Source organism: Musa acuminata, chromosome BXJ3-4 (assembly GCF_036884655.1).
Source record: "Musa acuminata AAA Group cultivar baxijiao chromosome BXJ3-4, Cavendish_Baxijiao_AAA, whole genome shotgun sequence".
Lineage (NCBI taxonomy): Eukaryota > Viridiplantae > Streptophyta > Magnoliopsida > Zingiberales > Musaceae > Musa > Musa acuminata.
The window spans coordinates 32,604,660-32,625,717 of NC_088352.1; the positions used below are offsets into that span (position 1 = coordinate 32,604,660).

The 21,058-nt window shown below is 30.9% G+C and overlaps 1 protein-coding gene across 1 annotated transcript; it reads right to left on the reverse strand.

Annotated features, from left to right (window-relative positions):
- Positions 1–12,449: 12,449 nt before the first annotated feature.
- LOC103981927 (uncharacterized protein At5g65660) lies at positions 12,450–14,285 on the reverse strand. Its single transcript, XM_009398693.3, has 2 exons — positions 13,769–14,285; positions 12,450–12,713 (listed from the first exon to the last, which is right to left on the reverse strand). Exons 1-2 carry the CDS (start codon positions 14,042–14,044, stop codon positions 12,579–12,581), a joined length of 411 nt encoding a protein of 136 aa, XP_009396968.2. The 5' UTR covers positions 14,045–14,285; the 3' UTR covers positions 12,450–12,578.
- Between the last annotated feature and the right edge of the window lie 6,773 nt (positions 14,286–21,058).

Sequence of the window (21,058 nt, forward strand, 5' to 3'; positions counted from 1 at the left end):
TGTTTAGGAGTTTGAATGTATTGTTTCGATATATACTTGATCTGAAAAAATATATATGTAGCAAGACGAGTGATAAGCATACTCCTGTGGTGGTTTGAGGCTGTAAGATTTGTGAAATTTTTAATGACACCATGATTGGGAAAAAAAAAAGCCCCAATCTTTGGATATATATTATCAAATCTAGGATTTAATTCTATCTTCACTTTTTTAACTACTATACATTTAACTAGTTAGCCTAAATTTAGGAGAGAGCCCAAACTAAAAGAAACTTTGATGCTTTTGTCACATTTCTGAAAGAAAAATCACCATGTTCATCTTAAGAATGTTGTTTAAGCCTAGGAGGCACTAAATACTGAAATTGAATCAGTCTTGCTGACAACATTTAGATGTTCACTGATTTGTCTTCTAAGAACAAACCTTCAGGGCACAAGTGGATTTTGGAAGAGAAGCTAAGACCCAATAAATAATGGAAAAATTTATGTGCAATCAACACGTAACTGAGGTTTAAAAAAACTAGGTTCAATTACTTTCATACCCATCCATCTTTGACATGTATCATCGTTATTTGGTCCTTTGTTTGCTTTAATCTTATAAGTTGTTTATTCCAGGGTTTTTTAATTTTGAATAATACCGTTCGATACGAACGATATATACCGGTTCGACAGCATGCTAATACGCGAACCATTCGTTATCGAGCAAAACGCTCAATATCGTCCTGTATTGAATGATACAGGGGTTGGATAGTAATAGTCGAAATTTCGACCATTATCACCCAGCATATCGATCGTTACTGTTCGACATAGCTCGGTAACGATCGAAATCGATCGTTACTGATTTGTATAGTGCTCCAATAGTCAAAATGATCGTTGAAGCCCTTTCTCATGGGTTTTTAACTCATATTCTCCTCTATTTCACTCTATTTCACTCTCAGATTCTTTTAAACTACATCAAACTCATTTTTTCTCACGTTTACACTCTCATAAACTCTACAAAGTAACGATTTATGAATTGACAATTCAAATGATTTTTCTGTAGATATTTTAATATTTACATAAGAGCAATTCGTAACGAACTGAAATACGAATCTTACATAAAGCTATTCTTAATAGTACGAAAAAGACATATGATATTTTTCTTACCTAATTAAATTGATTTTGCTAAACTTATACTATTACTATATTTATTTTGTAACTTTAAAATCTTATTTTAATTATTTTTTTTTCAGATATTTTCGGAGGATTTTACGTCTAAATTAGGTGTACCGCTCGATACATAATATTGTACCGTGCTAAGCGAATCTTGAAATTTCGATACGATATGAAATTTCAATCCTTGGTTTATTTATAAACTAACATAAATACAATCCGTTTCCATGATTTTCGAGAAGAGATTTATATTATTCAATCTAAATGTTATTTATTTCTTGTAAAAGTATGAACTTAGAAAGCACCAAAATAATGATACAAAATACTTGATAATATTGTCTCTCCACTTGGCTTCGAAACTGATTGGATTTGACAACAATCTTTACTGTGAAATTGTAGGTGACATATAAAATTTTCCAAAATTTATTAAGATTTCAATGTTCTATCCTTGCTAGGTCATTATTTAAAGTGGATAACAAATCAAATGAGAAAGAGTCCATCCATTGAAAGGTAGACTTATCTGATCCAATCTTATTTGTATCCTAGTAAGTTGCTTGTAACAATATAGAGTTGTGTAAGCAGTCATTGTACATAGAAGGTTGCTGATGCTGCTGATGGTGGTGAGAATGCTCCATGGTGAGCCCAAATTTTTAGTAAAACATCATGAAACAGCATTGAAAAGCCTTTATCAATGATTATTTGAAAACCAATATCAATTACCATAGCTTTGTAAAATTGCTGATTTATTATGGACATATTGTTGGCCAGCAAGTATACATAATCCTTCATGATTTTGAAGCATGCAGTCAATTCCTCCGTCCTGCAATAAAAAGGATCCATCAAATATTCAATTTCATAAACCATGAGATGTTTTGTCCCATTTAACCCACACTGAATTGCCCACTCTATTTCCTTCAGGTAGGTGGATCTATAAACCAAAATTGATTTGCAATGACAGCTTGGAGAAGTTTTTCAAAACCAATCACCCATGGCCTATGAAGTTTTAAGATAGAATGTGTTAGGAAAGTTATGTTTCCAACAATCCCAAATTTTGATACAGAATGAGTATTCAAAAAAAAAAAGTGAACTATGATTTCAGGAAAAAAGTTGGACATAAGAGGCAAAGTTACTGTGGCCTTAAATCAAGTATTCGAAGTCAATTTGTAGTAGGAAGTTTGTTGTGTAGTAGTTTCTAATACAAAAGTTGAATTTTTGGAGGCAATAAGAAGTTTCCATAAGGCATACCAGCTATTACCAACTACTAGGATCTGAGGCATAGTTTTGCTGTTCAAGAAAAGTGTAAGCTCCCTTTAGAGTATCAATAGTATTTAAACCCTTTTGATTGCAACTACAAGTCCCAGCTACAAGATGGACTAAGAGCATCAATAGTAACTTCCTTAGAGATGAGTAAAGGATTCACAAAAGTAGGTTTTAGCAAAATAGGTAAGTCAAACAGTCAAGGTTGACTAAAAAGACTAGTTAGAAAACCATTTCCAATCAGTTTAATAAAACTAAGTCTAAGCTTAATTAACATTTGCATAAAAAAAGGAACCAACCACAACTAACATGCTTAACATAAAGAAGAAACCAAGCTATTACCGGTGTTTAAAATCAAGGATTGAAAGAACCATATTGTGCATGAACAATTGTGCATCATAAGCAATTATCAATGTTGAGGTAATGATGAATACTTGTAGGGTGTACTTAAATAGAGAAAGATCCTAAATTAAAAAGGCCACCACATCTTTGGCATTGGTCACACTAGTCTAGTTAAGAAGGTGAATACTTTTAGTATTATGATTAATTTTCAAAAGAAAATTTCTCTGAAACTAAGTCAAGAACAAATGTTAACACGAATATGTTATGGATATGAGAAAATAAATTTTAGATTTAGAAAGACTGGCGTGTTAATTAATGAGCAACTCATAGGTTTAAAAAATCGATTGAATAGTTTAACAAGATTTCCTATTAGCTAAAAAACATAAAAGAATATCATCATCACACACACATATATATATACACATTGATTGAAACAAATTAGATTAGATAAAATAGGTTTTAAGTGATTAGAAATAGCTTCAGCATGGATTATATAGTTCACACTAGATAGAACAATTGGTCCAAAATGCATAGCGACAATAGGAATTTTTAACCTTTAGATTAAAGGTGAGAAAATTTTTAGTCTAACTCGTTGGGATATGAGTATCTTGTCGAAACTAATTAAAAATGTTAATAAAGGAAGGTGCAAGAGTGTCCCAATAAGCCTCCTAAAATTCACTAGTGAAATTGTCATGTCTTGAACTTTAGTTAAGACCTAAAAAGTGGATTATAGAGTGAAAAGATTTGATTAGTGAGGAGCTTACAATAGAGGTTATTCAACGTAGGATAGACATTTGTATTTGTGAAGGAAGAAAGTGAGATGTATTCCAAAGCTCAATGTAGTTACGATAGAATAAAGCCACAATATTATTAGTATCATGTATTAGACCCTTATCCGGGCCTATTATAGCTTTAATAAAATTTTTATGATGATGGTACATCAAAAATATTTGACATTTTTATCACTGTCATTAACCCAAAATCATTTAGCCTTAGTCCACCATTTAAGATTGATATGCCTAATCAAAGCTATTTGATAATCATAAAGGGAGGTTGGATGTTGCAGTAAGGGTACTGTTATACAATCATGATTCAAGATTAGTGATGAAAACTTGAAGTTGTTCTCAATTGCACTCTAGTCTACCATGAAATGAATTCAATGGCATGCTAATCGAAGCATAAATAATATATATGTGTTATCTCACTCAGTAATATAATTTATAATGTTTATGTTTTATAAATATGATAAATAATATACTCATATTTTTGACTTTTAATATTGAAATATATGCTTTTCAAAGGCATTATATATAACATTCTATAAAATATTGATTGAGTATGAATAAATATCAATCTATCCTAAGCATATTTTATAGCAAAAATGTATAATCCTTTAGCATAACAAGCTTAAGTGTGCTGATGGACTTGAGTATGAGATTAAGTTATGATAATAAGCATATATATATAGTGACTAGAAATAAGGATTGAATTATAGTAAGTCTTAAGTGAATCTCAAGGTTTGAATGAGTTTGAACATAATTAAAATAAATGACTTTGAGGTTTAAACATCATTTGTACGATGGATAACAACTTGAATTATATATGTATAAGTGGAGTAGTAGATGATTAAGTAAAAATGAGATCAATAAGTGAGATTTCTATCAAAGATGAGTGCTACCCTAAAAAAAATATTGAGATCAATAAGTGAGATTGAAAGATAATTTTAAAGTAAAAACCTTTTCTTTATATCAATCTAGATTAAATTCATATTAAGCTATGTCAACCCTAGAACTATAACTAAAAGAAGAAGAAAATAAAATATATATTAACGGAGGTCCGTGGGATTGAATACAATACTTCTAGGTTGTCTCTTAAGCAAGCGAACTTTAAATAACAACCTCCTATCTTGGCCTTACCCACCTCACTAGCTCGACCCCTTTTCCTAATTTTTTATTTTTTCTCCCTAAAATACTAAGTCCTTTTTGTATTCAAGCTTAAGAACCCTGGTTTTAAGGAGGATTGAGATAAAAAAAAACCTAATTTTTCTCTTACTATATTGACTTTAGTTTTACAACTTGCAAGCTATTATTTTCGATTGATTTTGTGTGACCTAGGGCTCGAATTAAGATCTGATTTTTTGATATATTTTGTATGGTTAAGTTGAATTTTATAGCTTCTAGAATCACTATAATATGAGTTTTGTAATTTAAGTTATGAATATGTCACTTTGAAGTATGGAAAATCTTCTATTTTGTATGAAGGATTTCTATTCAAGTTGAATTGATCTCTTTAGGGATAAGATTAGATCCTAATTTTTTGATATCTTAAAGGGACTCCTTAGAGTTCTATAGTTATTAGAATTGAGTGAATACTAATATGCATCATATAAGGTGTATAAATTTAAATGATCTTAACCCATTTTTATGATAGTTGAATCAAGAGAATAGTTTAGCCTCAGGTAAAATTTGGTGTGTATTTATTTTATATATCTTCTATTTTTTTATACAATTTTATAATAGTTCATTATCATTTGGTCAATTAGAATAGTGAATAAGAATATTTCATAGAATCGTGTAGTGGTTTGATTGATATTAACTAATTTATTTGATTATAGAGTAAATTATTTAAAAAATTAATGGTAGAATATAGATAAAATTTTAATTGAGTATAGTCTCATAACACCCTACTCCTAGTCTCATCCATACCCTATATGTATGATTAAAGTAGAATGTCACTTTTCAATTTATTTTTTGTTATTGTTAATAGGTGTATAACAAAAAAATAGACAATCTAAAAAGTAAAATATGCTAATTTACTAAATAAAATAACATGTTCTTTCTATACATAGTGATTTTGACACTTGTATATAATTTTGACCTCTAACTAAAAGAAAAATATATCCATACAATATGTCTAAAAGTTATACATATATAAATGCCCATAGATCATCTATATATGTATTAACATTGGCTTACACATGCTTACTTCTCAACCCAATCACTTGGGTGGCCTACTAGTATTTTTACCAAAAATAGGGTCTATAATAACCAATTACTTAATAAGTATAAGCCTTTATAACTTTATTTAGGTGAGCATGTATCGTGTCATATATATAATAATTTAAAACCATTGACATAAGACATTTAATGGTAAATATTTCATTTTATGACTTCTTTAGCAAAAATAGCCTTATAACATTGCATATGCAAAATAAAGAGATAAAATTCTATATTGAAATAATTTAAAATACTTATATGCACACGTAGGAAATATAACAAATTCATAGGTATAATTATATATCCAATATCATAATATATATGTGCACTCCTATATCATATATCATCATAATATATGCATGTACTCCCACATTATATGTCATAATACATACATGTACTTCCACACTGTATGCTATAATATATACATGCACTATACATCATAATATATATGTGCGTTTCTATACCATATGTTATAAAAAACATGTGCACGTGTACTCCTACACCGCACATCTTCGTATATACATGCATATAGTATATTTTTCTCTTAATTCATATATTTTTATGCTTATAAAATATATACATTCATGTTTACTCATGTCTAGCTATTATCAATCACATCATTTAAAACATATTTTTCAAAATATATTATGAATACAAAAATTTATACAACCATTATTTTATAATGAATTAAATTTATACTTACCTAATTTAATTTAAACACAATAATGTTAGTGAAAGATTAAATTTTTTAATGATTAAGTGTGATCGGGAGTGATACACTTATCAAATTGGGAGCATAGGGTCATGAGATACCTTAATTAAGAATCCTACCTCTTAAATTATTGACTTATAATAACTCATAACAATAATTCATAGAAAAAAATTAATAAAATCCCTAATAAGACAGATTATATTCAACTTAAAATTTTATCTACATTTTACTATTAATTTTTTAATAATTCACTCTATAATTAATGAACTAGTTAGTATTATTCAAACCATCACACAAGTCTATAAAAAAATTTACTTCACTATTTTAGTTAATTAAACAATCTTGAATTATTATGAAATTTTGTAAGAAACTAGAAGATATATAACTAAATGCACATAAATTTTTAGCTTTAAAAAAGGATCATTTGGAGGCTAAACTACCCTCTTAATTTGCTACTAATACCTATTCTATTATATTGAAATTGGGTTAGGACTATCTAAATTTATAAACCTCATATCTTAGTGTATAGAAGTGATATTTACTCAATTCTAAATCTCACATTACCTTCAAGGAACCTTCTAAAACATATTAAAATAATAAAGTCTAATCATATCCCCCAAACAGGTCAATTTAACTCAAACATAACCCTTTCATAGAAAATAGTAGATCTTGAGTACCTCGTATTGAGACACTCAAAACTCTATGCACCGATCTCAAATTAAAATTATACAAAATATTTTTGAACAATAAGATAATTATACAAAATATATCCAAAATTTAAATATTAATTTGAAGTCTAGATTATGCAAAAGTAATTGAAAATATTAGTCTATAATCTATAAAATCAAAATCCTAAATATAGCATGAGAAGATTTAGGTTTTTCTTACCTCAACCTTTTTTAGAATTGGGGTTTCCTAGTTTTTACGAGAAATGTTAAGAGAATGGTTAAAGAAAGAAAGAAAGGGTTATGAGTTATCAGGTTGATATAAAGAGAATGAGGCCAAAATAATATAAAGGTATTTAGGAGGTTACCTTGAGGTCTAGTGTTCAATCCCATTGGATTTTATTTTAATTTTTTTATTAATATAATTATAAGGTTATAATAACTTCAATTAAGTCTAACTTGGTTTGATAAAGATGATATTTTTTTTATCTAAACTCATCCTTCAATCTCATTTATGTATCATAAAATTTTTTAGTATAACACTTTTCTTTGATTTGTATTTTTATTTAATTTTTTATTATTTCATCTATACTATGTAGCTTATTATCCTCTATATATATTTTGTCTAAAATTTAAACTTTCTTACCTTAATCATATGTTCAAACTCATTCGAGTTTTGAGATTCACTTAAGGTCAACTACAATTCAATCACCATTTCTACTTACTACACATATGCTTATTATTATAACTTAATCTTATACTCAAATTTGATAGTACACTTAAGATTATTGCGTCCAAGGATTATACATTTTTCATTGTAAAATATACTTAAAGTAAATATTAATTAATATGCATGCTCAACCAACTTTAGAATTTGATAGTATCTTTTTCAAAAAAATATTGAGAATAATAATTTTAAAAAATATGATAAATACTCATTTATCATATTTATGAAGCATAGACATCACAAATCATATTACTAATTGAGGGTAATATATATATATATATATATATATATATATATATATATATATTAATATGCTGGTTATAATTTAATGTGGGTGAGACTTGAGCACTACTAGTCTACTTTTGAAGGGAATTTATCAAAAAATTTATAAATTATTTCTATAAATTATTATAAATCAATAATTCAAGAGATAAGATTCTTAATTAAGATATCTCATGACTCTATGCTCTTAATTTGATAGGCTTACTACTATATAGTATACTCGATCATTTTTGAGTTAAATGATGTAAGTATAATTTTAATTTACTATAAAATAGCAATATAAATTATTATATTCATAATGTATTTTGAAAGGTATGTTTTGAATGATAAGATTATAAGCTCAAAGTTAATGTATGTATTGTATAAGTATAAAAATATAAATTGTAATAAAAATATATTATATGTATACGTATATGATGACTTATGATATAGGAGTGCATAGATAGATATGTTGTGAATGTACATAGATATGTTGTGAATGTACGTATATGATGTGAAATAGACAATTGATACTTGCAAATATGTTAGAATTATTCTTGCTTGGATTGAGGGGCTTGGGAGCCAAAGCAACGAAGGAAAGGGCACCAAGGCGAAAGAGGAAGATGAGTACCTCAAGATTTTTGTATATTCTCCTTTGTATCAATGTAGATTAAAGAAATCAAGATATTTTTATCATGTTATTTTTGTATAAAATATTTAATATAATATATATGATTGTAAGTATGAAATTAAAAAAAAACTTATGATTCAACCACTACCTTGTCTCATTACATCAAAAGATTTTGACTTGGGTTTAATTTTTTTCAATATTTTCTTTCATAATTTTGACTTGTGTTTCTTTCGTAAATTGATGAGTTGAATATTAAATTTTAATGAAGAGATCAATTGATAGGTTTATTAGATTAATATACTTTTAAGATAAATGATATAGGAAATACTTCGTACTTAGACTATCAAAGGATCAACTATCGAGCAAAAGAGTTGGATGTCATGCTAAAAAATTATTATATCAAAAATTAAATGTTGAGCCAAAGGATTGGTCGATGGGTCGGAGATCGAACTTTATGTTATAAGTTCGAGCATCGTGCCGAAAGGATCGGATATTACGTCAAAAGATTGGATGTCGTGGGAAAATCAATATGCCAATAAAATGAGTAATACAATGAAGAAAAGTACGACGTGCCACAGAAGTGTCAGAAGATTAGATGTCATACCAAAAGAGTATACGATATGCTGAAAGCTTCTTAAATGTATCAGATATTTGGATGATTTGTCAAAGTCTTGATAAGATCATTTTTAGCCAATTTGACTTGGTATTGAGTCGAAACAATATTAACTTATCAAGAAAATCATTGGGTTTGAAGTAAGGTCAAATTGGGTTTGTTAAAAGGTCAAATTGATGACCTAAAATAAGCATGGGTGGAGATACTACTAGGCCTAAGTGATAAATTTAATTTTATGATAATAGTAGTGTCGAAGTTCAAAATTACTACATCAAATATTGATTTGCCTATGTTTTCTGTATATTATATTATAAAAAGATCTCACAAATGTGGGTTTGCGTGCGCTAGAAGGTGATTTGATCTCCCATCGTGAATTCTTTTAACATGCAAAGCAGTCAAAGATCACTAATATCTAAACCACTATCCAATTTAGCGTTAGTAATAGTGTCCCAAGCTACGAGATGAATTCCTTTAATATTAAAATACTTTTGACATAGAAAGTCCCTCGTAGAGTTTTCAATCAGATGGTGAGCTTTCTGAGGCATGCAAGTAACACTTACATAGTATATAAGAGTCATAGATTAGACATATTCTTCCAGCTTCGAAAAGTAATATGGGATTCATAAACAATAAAAATAAAGTAGTCTTATAAGGTAAAATCATAGTACCAACTTACCAAAAAAAAAAAATCATAGTACCAAGATATTTAAAAGGGTAATTAACCCTATATATATATATATATATATATATATATATATATATATATATATATATATATATATATATATATTAAAAAATGACATATGACATGTCTAGTGGCTGTAGGAGTATTTCTTAGGGAAAAAAAATCGATTTTCTAAGATTAATCCTCTAGTTGGTCAATATTTCATAAGATTAAAAGATCTTTTATATGAAAATACTTGATTTTTTTTTATTTTCTCTAAAAATTAGTAAAATATCATCTCAAACCTCATTAATGAAGTATGAAAGGGTATGGGCAGTAATAATATTTAGATAAAGTGAGAGTGGATTAAATTGCCTTATACTAGAATTCTGTAAAGAGATCACCATTAATATGGAATTTGGAACTAGGTGAAGAAATACACTCATAAATCCATGAATGAAAGTCTTTCATAAACGTTTTTTAGTCTAGTTTAATTAAGATTAAAGAGTCTTTCCATTTGAAATCAAACATAATATTGGTTAATTTTTGGATAACTAAAATATTATCATATGTATTATGACCTGAGATAAAGACAGATTAACTACTGAATAGCAAATTATTTAGATAAGATTTCATCTATGAAAGGCATAGATGAGCCATCGAAGCTTTTCAGCGATTGCTCATCTGATGTTGGAACCCTCATAATTAACTTATTGTTGTTCATCATTGGGTTGAAAGAAGAGCATTCACTTAATATAATCTCTACAAAAATGAATACAAAACGACCCCTTTCAAAGGTTAAAGATGGATTATCCAACCGACCAATAAAAGAAGCTAATTGAAAAATGGATTCATTGTTCCTATATTCAAATGGATCCACATAAGGGCAGTAGTGACATTTTCCAACATAAGTTGGAAATTAAGCTTCCATGGGATAAGATTGAGAAATTTGTCATAGAGAGCATCCATCCCCATTTGAAGCAAATCTAAATAAGAAAAGAGCATTTATCATACCAAAAATCAAGGGATTGCTATAAAGAGGCCACATTCGGGATATTGAAGTTCTAATTACTTCTAGTGGAGGTGGCTTCCTTCAGAACTCCAACGACATTGCTACTCTAATTTTTACTTTTATCAAAAACCTATAAAATCTACATAAGCACTCTTAATACATTCGTACGTAGAAGAAGAAGAAGAAAAAGAAGAAGAAGAAAGTATTAAAAGAAAGTCTAATGATTATCGGATAAGTATGTGCCCAAAGAGACATACTTCTGAGTCGAATCTACTACTTTAGAATTTTCATCTCTCATTTTCTTACCTCGTCTAATGTTTTTTTGTTATAAAGGATAAGTAGTGAAGATGAGATTTAAACCCGAGACCTTGTGATAAGTTATCAAGATTTTTACCAACTAAGCTGCCTAATACTTTCAAGCCTAGCTAAGCTAGCTAAGAACTTGAGAATGTTTTCAATATTAGCATTTTGATCACCTAGATTTGCTGAGTAGCAATTTTACAATTTGCTCACTCTCATGCACGTTAATATAAATATTTCCACAAAATTAAGAATAAAAATAATAAAAAGAAAAAGATATGGGTTAAAGGTGGTTATAATAATTATATAGATAAGAATTAGAGAGAAGGTAGGTATATTGAGTTATATGAATTAGGTTACGAATGAGGATTCTTAATATTTCTGAAATATGTGATTGAAAAATTGATCCTAGATGATGACGTTAGATACAGATAAGAACAACCCTTTTCTGATCTTATGGCATTGGAACATTATTACATATTTCATAGTCATTACAAGGATAAAAACTGGGCTTTTTATAGCTATTTACCAAATGATCAGTCTCGAGCACATCTAACTCGCTTCATCACCATAAGCGAGTTAACGTTGATGGTAACCAAAATATTCTACAGCAAACCTTACAGGTACGCCAAGTTAAATTAGTTTCGAGTATTCAGTTGGATAAAGATATTGGTGCCTTTGACCACACATAATCTCATATTATATTTGTTCTATCTTCACAAATATCTTTGATATATATATGTATGTATGTATGTACGTCACTGAAGATGAGTATCAGATTTAATGATTCAGCTAAGTCAATGTGGAATTGGCCTGAAATAGTAAATTTATTGAAGACCTATGAGAGAGTTAATCAGCAAAAATTCTACAACTTAAAATCTTATAGATAATATGGTACCCATGGAAAATTCCAAGAATTAGGCTCATTTGGATGAAATTTTAGAGTAAAAGGTTCGTGGAGATATATTGATGATTGCTATTTTAGCTGTGCGACAGCAACAAATCTTGCTTCTGTAATTTTTTTCTTCATAAAGAAAAAAAATTAGAATTTTCAGAAAATTAACCCCTTTTTTTTTTTGTTTTTAGTAGCACTTTGAAACTATACACAATGACAAGATATAGTCTTCTTTAGAAAGTAGGCAACCGGCTGGAGAACCAATAAATAAGCTTACAACTGCTGCTTAAATAATACAAGAATAAGAAGCAATGCATATTGTAGTTCAACTAACACAAAAAGGAGGTGACTGCTTGCTCTACGAAATGGAGGAGGGATTGTGCGTGAATGCCTCCTGGTGTCCTCCGGGTGGACAAGGCCACGCCATGAATTTGGGCATTCTATCCCCCGGCATTATGACAGGAAAGCTTGGGATTCTTTCCACCTTATTCTCCTGCACACAAGGAAGGAACAAGTTGGGAGAATTTGTTACTGCATGTATGTAATAAATAAAATACATAGTGCATATGTTTCTTTCTATAGATCACTCTTTCGCTCTCCTACTCAGTTTGGCCTTCAAAAGTTCTCATATGACTTAGGAATTGGTCTTTGTTACTTGAGCATGTTATCTTTCACTAAACTTCAATTTATGGAATAACATCTCTACATCTTCAATTTATTTTACACAAATATCCATGGTTGAAAAACAATTAAGGCTCTTTTTCACAATACTAAGTAGCTCGGTTAAAACTTGACTAATAAATGATCTTTCATATAATTCATAATCAAACTAAGCTACTCTTTCGGATGTACGTAAAATGGTTTGCATTTATAAACCTTTTTACAAATTATTAAAAATTTCCCCCTTTTTTTTTCTCCTAAAATAAATCACTATAACCTATACATCAATCAATATTGAAAGTAAATTTTGTTTAAAATCTTTACTTGTGGACGTGTGGTACTCAATTTCAAGGCATCTATTATTAAAATGAAACAAACATTTTAAAAGGACAAAACACTATGGGTGCTGTTAATGGATCATTTTATCATTTTTATTTATTAAATCTGTCTTTATAGTTTTTATTTATCAATAGAGAGAGAATAAAATTCGAAATAGCATGTGAAAATTGATAAAAGAGAAGTATGTACGGGCATGACCAGTATTTGTTTTTTTTTCCCAAATAAATACCTCTTAGGATATATATATATATATATATATATATATATATATGTATATATATATATATATATGTATATGTATATGTATATATATATAATCAAATTAGTGCTATTTGTGGAATTTAGTTGGATCATGCGTGAATTTTAGCGATGCAACCGAATCTAACTTGTTGTGAGATGTAAGAAAGTTTCCAAGGGAAGGGGAATCCGATCCAAAATTCTGCCTTAGAAATAACACACATTAAAAAAACAAAAATCTAAGAGAGAAGATAAAATAAGAAAAAGAAAAGAGGTGTGACAGTTGCCAATGAAACGGGTGGTGATTGGTACCTGATGCTGGAGTGCGACCTTGGACGCAGGAGACGATAGAGAAAACTGGGGAAGCTGGCCATCTTCCACGGCGGCCAGGGAAGGTTGGTTTCCGTGGCGGCGGCGGCGGTCTCGGAGGGAACGGAGCTTCTCCCAGTGGTAGCAGCAAGAGAAGATGCCGCTGAGGCAGAAGATGACGATGAGCAGAAGCGCGGTGCCCAGAGGGAACCCCAGCGTCGGTCTCGAGGGATGATTCAAAGCTGGTGTTGGCGTCGTCGCCAGCTCCGCGCCGTCCATTCCTCCCTCGCCTTCTTTTGATCTCCTTCTCTCTCTGGACTGTGTGTCCGCGTCTCCTAGTTCCTAACAGCCGCCTTCTTCTGCGTCGGCTGCATGCATGCTACTTAGGGATCACTGGGTAGGGATGAAGAGAGGGTGGGTGTGGAAGACGGATCTCTTTGTTATTATGGTGCGGTTGAAAATGAAATGTCGCCCACCGAGCATGTACGGTCCTTACAAGCACGGAGACGGTAGTGCTGGTGGTTCGGTAATGATGCTCCTTGAGGTGGATGGACTCTAATAATGTACTCCGCCTTGCTTTTTAGATTTCTTCTTCTAAAGCAAATTAAGCTGCACGATGATGGATTGCCACTAGTTTTATGGATTGAAGGATATATTCCTTTCATATTATACTTATGTTACTGCAAAATAGATGTTTGATTTAAGTTTGTAGCACATACTGTAAAACTAAAAGTCCAAATAATATTTCAAAATAATAATACTAGGGATCCTGAACGACACTAAATCTTGTATTCTAAAAGAATATGGAAAATAATATATATATATATATATATATATATATATATATATATATATATATATATATATATATATATATATATATATATATATATATATATATATATACATTAAGAGAGACTATGATAGATCTGAATTATACTTAATATTAATAGAGCTTTTTATGTGAACTTATTGGTTTAGGTTCGATGATTTGACAACTCGATATCACCCTTCAAATGAAAATTTTGATAAGAAAAGAACTATTATTAGAAGATCAAGTATAAGACTAGAATAAAGAAGAATCTTTATTGTTTGTAAAGCTAAAGTATTATAAGTCGTGACAAAATTTAAAAATACTTAAAGAGACTATCAAAGCGTAGAGTGTAGGTTATATTTGGATAGCATCTGAGAATTCTCAACAGATTACATATTGCTATTGGATTCAATCTTCTCATTCTCTCTTGTTATTAGAACCTCTCCCGAGGTTTGGATAATAGGCAACAAGAAATAGAAACTTCTTACAATAGTTGAGCGAAGCTTGATGCAAATCTTTAACTACTGAAACTTGAGAAAGAAAATTATGACTAAAAGAACTAGCTACACCTCTTTGCTCATTGGCTACTACACCTCATTGCATGATGGCTGCCCCATATCTAGATGAGGGTTGCTATAATCCAAGTTCTATTAGGACTTGGACCAAGGTAAGTAGGTTGTTATGTTTCCGATTCGGCTTAGCCAAATAGAGCTTCAAATCTTTAAGAAGCTCTTAGATAGGGGTTGACTAAATTGGTTGAGTGGTATTATGACCATCCCTAATCATAGCTCCCCTATTTAAATGATTCATATCCTATTGAATCTTACTTTGAAATAGGAAAAATAATTTCTTTGTAGAACCATTTTGCTGCACTTGGATTATGCCCTTTGCATCTAATTCAGAAGATAACTTAAACGCTTGTTAGATGGTAGTGGACTTCTTTTTTATGATAGTGCCTTCTTCAAGAAGCTTTTCTTAATCGGTCATCAACTCTTCGATAGATAATAGCGTCTCATTTGACTCATAATCTAGTATTAAAGACTTAAATGACTTCAAGTTTTTAATCTTCACAACTAAATACATATCCATATAGGGTGACAAGTAGGGTGACAAGTTAAGATGACATGCATTATCTCCGATCTATTTCAAGACCTTCAACAATTTATATCAAATGGCCTTTAGCTTCTTTCCTTATCCATTTAGCCTTTTTTTCTCCAAGGTGTAGCTAAATAAGGTCTCTTTTATGAAATCATCTTTCAACATATATCGATCATGTCATTTCTTGTAATTTTGTTAGCTTCGCTGAAGCTACTTTTTAACCTTTTTATACACCTTATAAATGTTCGTTAAAATTTTTTCGGCTTATTGTGTTGTATTGCTTTTGTTAGATGTAGCTATTTCTAAATCGATCATAAACTATAGCTCAAAAGGGCTTTGAGGTAAATAACCTGAGCATATCTTGAATGATGATTTGTTGGTCAAACTAAGCACTTCTTAATTAAAAGCAAATTGAATGTACAATAGGCTTTTACCCTATGTCTTTAAGTATAAAGAGTTGTATCTTTGAAGGAGATGAACCATGACGTGGGTTTATTACTTCAATTTGACCATCAGTTTTTGGATGGAAGTCTATGCTCTTTTTTATCTTAGTGTCCATCGTGATTGATAGTAAACTCCAAAAGTTGCTTAAGAAATGCTCGTCATAATCGGACATGATGAAACTTGAAAGGCCAAAATGTGTCCATAGTTATTAAAAAAAATAGTCGAGTTGCTCCTTTTTTCGGTGATTGCAAGGCAAGGCATGACTACAGTCATCTTTGAGAACCTATTGACCATCACACAGAGATAATCATGTACACATCCTATCGTCAGTTGACCTATCAAGAAATCAATAGATATGCTCTCCCGTAGTTGCAACAAAATGCACAGTAGAGTGTACAACTTCAATTTCCCATTGGCTAACTTTAAAGTGTTGCCAAGGACACATCCTTGCACCAATTTAGCTATCTCTTCTTGCATGCGGGACTAGTAAACATGTAGAATCATCACAGTTTTGTTCATAGTGAAGTGTCATCAACTTTTGATGCACATGCTTTTCGTATTCAATTTACGTGATATGCTTTCTTTGATAAGCAAAGTTGAGCCTTTGTAGAGCAATTCACCTTGGAGTATAAATTTCATGTCAATTCTTACTTTAATTAGCAATTCTCCTTAGAGCAAATACTCACAATCGGGGGGTCGCGATGATCACCAAGTTGAATTATTATATATATGATATCTATTTCATGTGTTGTTCTTATTGTAATTTAGATTACATATGAAGGTATTAAAATGGTCGATTGTTGGTATAGACAATTATCTCCTTTCCTAGGAGATATATAGGTCAATGTTTGATTTCTTGGTAGAGCACTGATAATTCTTTGTCATATGTTAAATAATTCTTCTGAAATTCTTATAACATCCCAAATTGATATGCCATAAATTGACTGTCTTGCATCAAAATAACTCTCATTGTACATCCCGATGTGTCCACTTCCAACTCAAATGGTTATTATAAATTTGGCAAGGCTAACATAAGCGCCCCATTGATTTTCATCATGCTCTTTCATTCACTCAAATCTTTACTTATCTTAGTAAGGGAATATAAAGGAGCTGTAAGAATAGAGAAGTTTCAAATGATCTAAGGTAAGTTTTGACGTGTGCCTAGAAAGCTTCAAACTTTTATGATCATTCTTAATTTTGGCTCCTCTCAAATTGTATTGACCTTATCTAGGTTGATCTGAATTCTTCCTCCATTAATGATAAAGCCAAGATAGATAAGGTTTCTTTTGTCAAATTTACACTTTTTTATGTTAAGCCATAGTTAGTATTTCATCATGAGCTCGAATACCTTTCACACGTGCTCAACATTCTTCCTATGACTTGTTATAGATGTCATCGAGGTAGACAATGATGAAATCTCTGATATAAGAGCATAACAAATCGTCCATGGGTCACGTGAAGATGGTTGGTTTATTGTATAGGTCAAAAGGCATTACTAATCGCTCAAACGGGCCTTGCCTTATCTTTAATACTATTTTTCAAGTATCTTCTTTTTGGATTCAAAATTGATGATATCTTGATTTGAAATCCAACTTTGAGAAGACTATGATAAGTTATAATTGGTCCAGTAAGTCATTGATTTATGATAGCAGCTATCGGTTCTGCTAGTTATAGGTGCCCTGCAAGTTAATCACATGAGTGATAGCACGTGTGACTTGACAGACAGTCTTTTTGCTTATTATTATTATTATTTGATATTTTATCACTTTATATTGTTTGTTGCTTGAATATATTATGATATCCATGGATATGTATAATGGGAATCAGATCGTGATGAGTTCATGATAATGAGACCGATTCGCCTTTAAACACAGATCCTAAATAATCTCGGTTATAGGTTACTCAAGAGGGACATTGAGATAACCAGACAAACTGGTATATTGTATACTCATTCATATGATGGATGCAGCTGGTCTCATAGCTGCTTGTGTGGGGACATTGGAGATACAATTCAGGTACTTATTGAAGAATGAGTTCACTGATTGATCCGCTTACAGAATGTTGGATAGTTGATGATGCCTTATTATCATACAATGATTTCATAGTCCTAGTGGTATATCTAATCTAATCTTTAGACTTAAGATACTAAGGATGTCCTATATGAGTACTCTATTCTTTGATACCAGATTTATAGGTCTGGAGGTTCCAAATCTAGTACAACTGGTTATCGGGAGTGATAGCCAACCTTCCAAGGATTATTAAGTGTCGATAGAGAATCATCCACTCTCGGAGTCATGAGAGAAATATTTCATATATTCTTGCTCAAACAAATCCCTAGCTAGGATCATTCAGATTGAGAGAAAAAGAGTTTTCAAGGAGAATCCGATTAGAGCGAGACTCGAGCAAAAACCGTATGGGTTTGACAACACTATGCCTAGTATATGATTTTTAGGATATTAGATGGATGAGGGACTATAAGTATATGGTAACTGAGAATAGACAAGTCCAATAGATTGGATTCTCTTGTATCGTTTGGGGACTGCGGCGTAGTGGCCTAGTACATTCATAGTCAATGAGTCAAGTGAATTATTATGAAGATAATAATTCTCTGAGCCAAAAGGAATTCTGACAGGTATGACTCATGACCAGCTCGATATTAGGCCTAGAGGGTCACACATATATGATAGACGTTGTGATGAGTATATGTTCAGATATGAGATATCCATCGAAGCCCATATTTTATTGGATATCCAATAAGTCCCTAAATTATTAGATATCCAATGATCCTATGGATGAAATCTAATAAAAGCTAATAAGAGATTATTGGATAGAGATCCACTAATCTAAGATCCTTGGGTAGTTGGATGGAGATCTAATACCTAATAGGGCAGGATCCATTAGGGTTAAGTTGACAGGAGACTTCTATAAATAGGAGGGAACTAATGGTTCATAGGCTAGAGCCTTTTTGGGTTATCTCTCCTATTCTTCTCCCCTTCTCCTCCTCAAATAGTAGGCTTGGAGGTTTGTGGAGCATCGTCAGAGCCTTGTTATGTGGATTATTGTTAGAGAGGAGGACGCTCGTTAGAGAGGAGGACGCTTGACCTCCTTCACCCTTTCCTAGAGATTTACAAGGATTTAGGGATATACGATCCCCCTAGGTAACACAATATTTTATATTAATAGTTTTTGCGTCCTAATCTTCGCACAACGATGAACACATCTTTTGAAAAATTAGAGATTTTATTTTTAATGTTCTTCCGTTGCGCTTGTGATGTCGCCTCCTAGATTTTCCGACATGTTCTTCACCATAATCTTATTTAAGATATGATAGTTAATGTACATGCGCCAAGCTTAGTCTTTCTTTGGCACTATCACTGTCGATGAGTCACAAGGAGAATCACTTAGTTGAATGATGCCACTCTCAATAATCATAATAAACTAACTCTGAATTTTTTTTATTTTTCATCTATTATAGATAAGTTGGATTTCACACTCCATTACATATTGTAGGGGAAGACCATTGTATTCTTCAATAGCTTTAGATACTTGATGAACTACTATAGGCCTTTATCTTATATGATTTCATGTGTTGAAGACAAAGCTAATGTTTGTGTCGCTATTATAATCGATCGGATGAGCAATATAAACTTTTGGCACGTATTCACCAACCTCTGTGCTTGGACAATTATTACTAAGTCGATTAGTCATATGGTTTTGTCATTCTTAATGTGATATTTATTCCATCCTTTCGGAATATATATAATTGGGGCTGATGGTAGTAGATGGCTTGTAGTCCCACAAGTATAAACTGCTGAAGATTATTTGACATATGTTAAGGGGCACTATCTCATATGTCACCTTATCGATGTATTTGTTAGTGACCACAAATTTGAATGTGCATCAACCATTTATCTTTGTCTCAATATTTTTATAGATTCAACCTATAAGATATTAGCTTCAAATGAGAAGTGGTTTTGAGTCCAAGCTTGTTGAAATGAGGTTCTTTTAGTTTCTAACGTTAATGATCGCATCAATGTCACTTTTGTTTCATTTAAATCTTGAGAGTGAACAATTTTTCTATAACTTTTGGACTATGGGTAGAATTTGAAAATATAGACTCGAATTTAAGTATGAAACTATTGCTAGTTTAGTTTGATCATTCCCTATGATCATCGTAATTGTTCTTTTTAGGAAGAGTTCTAAGTGAACTTTCTAACACTTCTCGTGTTGACCTATAATTTTATAATAATTATAGAATAAATTATTTTTTAAAAGAAATTTATCACTCCCAGTGTTCTTGGCTTTTGGCATGTATGCACTAGAGAAAATGGGCACAACCGACATATAAAGAAATTAATAAGAAAGCCTTGTTGAGATAGATAGCTTTCGTCATTGTTTTATGTTTTTAGGTTAATACTTTTGTTTTATCAAATCTATGCTCATGTAGTTCAACCTCTGGAACCATGGTAAACTTCATCAACTAGGTGAGTTTTAGTCATCCCTTTCCTATCTCATAGGATACTTTATCACTATGACTCTTCTCTACAAAATTAATATCCTTTAAATACTATATAGGATAAAGAGGATCCTCTCCCATGACGTATCATAATTTTCTTAATACTAAACAAATCTATCTCTATATAGAGCAAAGCGATTATATAATAACAAGCAACAATAATAACTAAAATAATAATAAAAAAAATAAAAAAATATAACATATCTTTTTTCTTTCAAGGATCATAAAGATTTACCTCCCTCTAAATATTATCATATTTTAACTTTGAGCATAAAAAAAGTCATCGCAAAAGTCGTAAAAGCTTTTTATGTTTTTTGGAATACCATTGAGGTCTTTTAGTGGATCCTATCATATGGATGAGACTCGACTGTTCGTTATTCTCACACGGACAGACATTATAAATTTGATATCCATCATCATC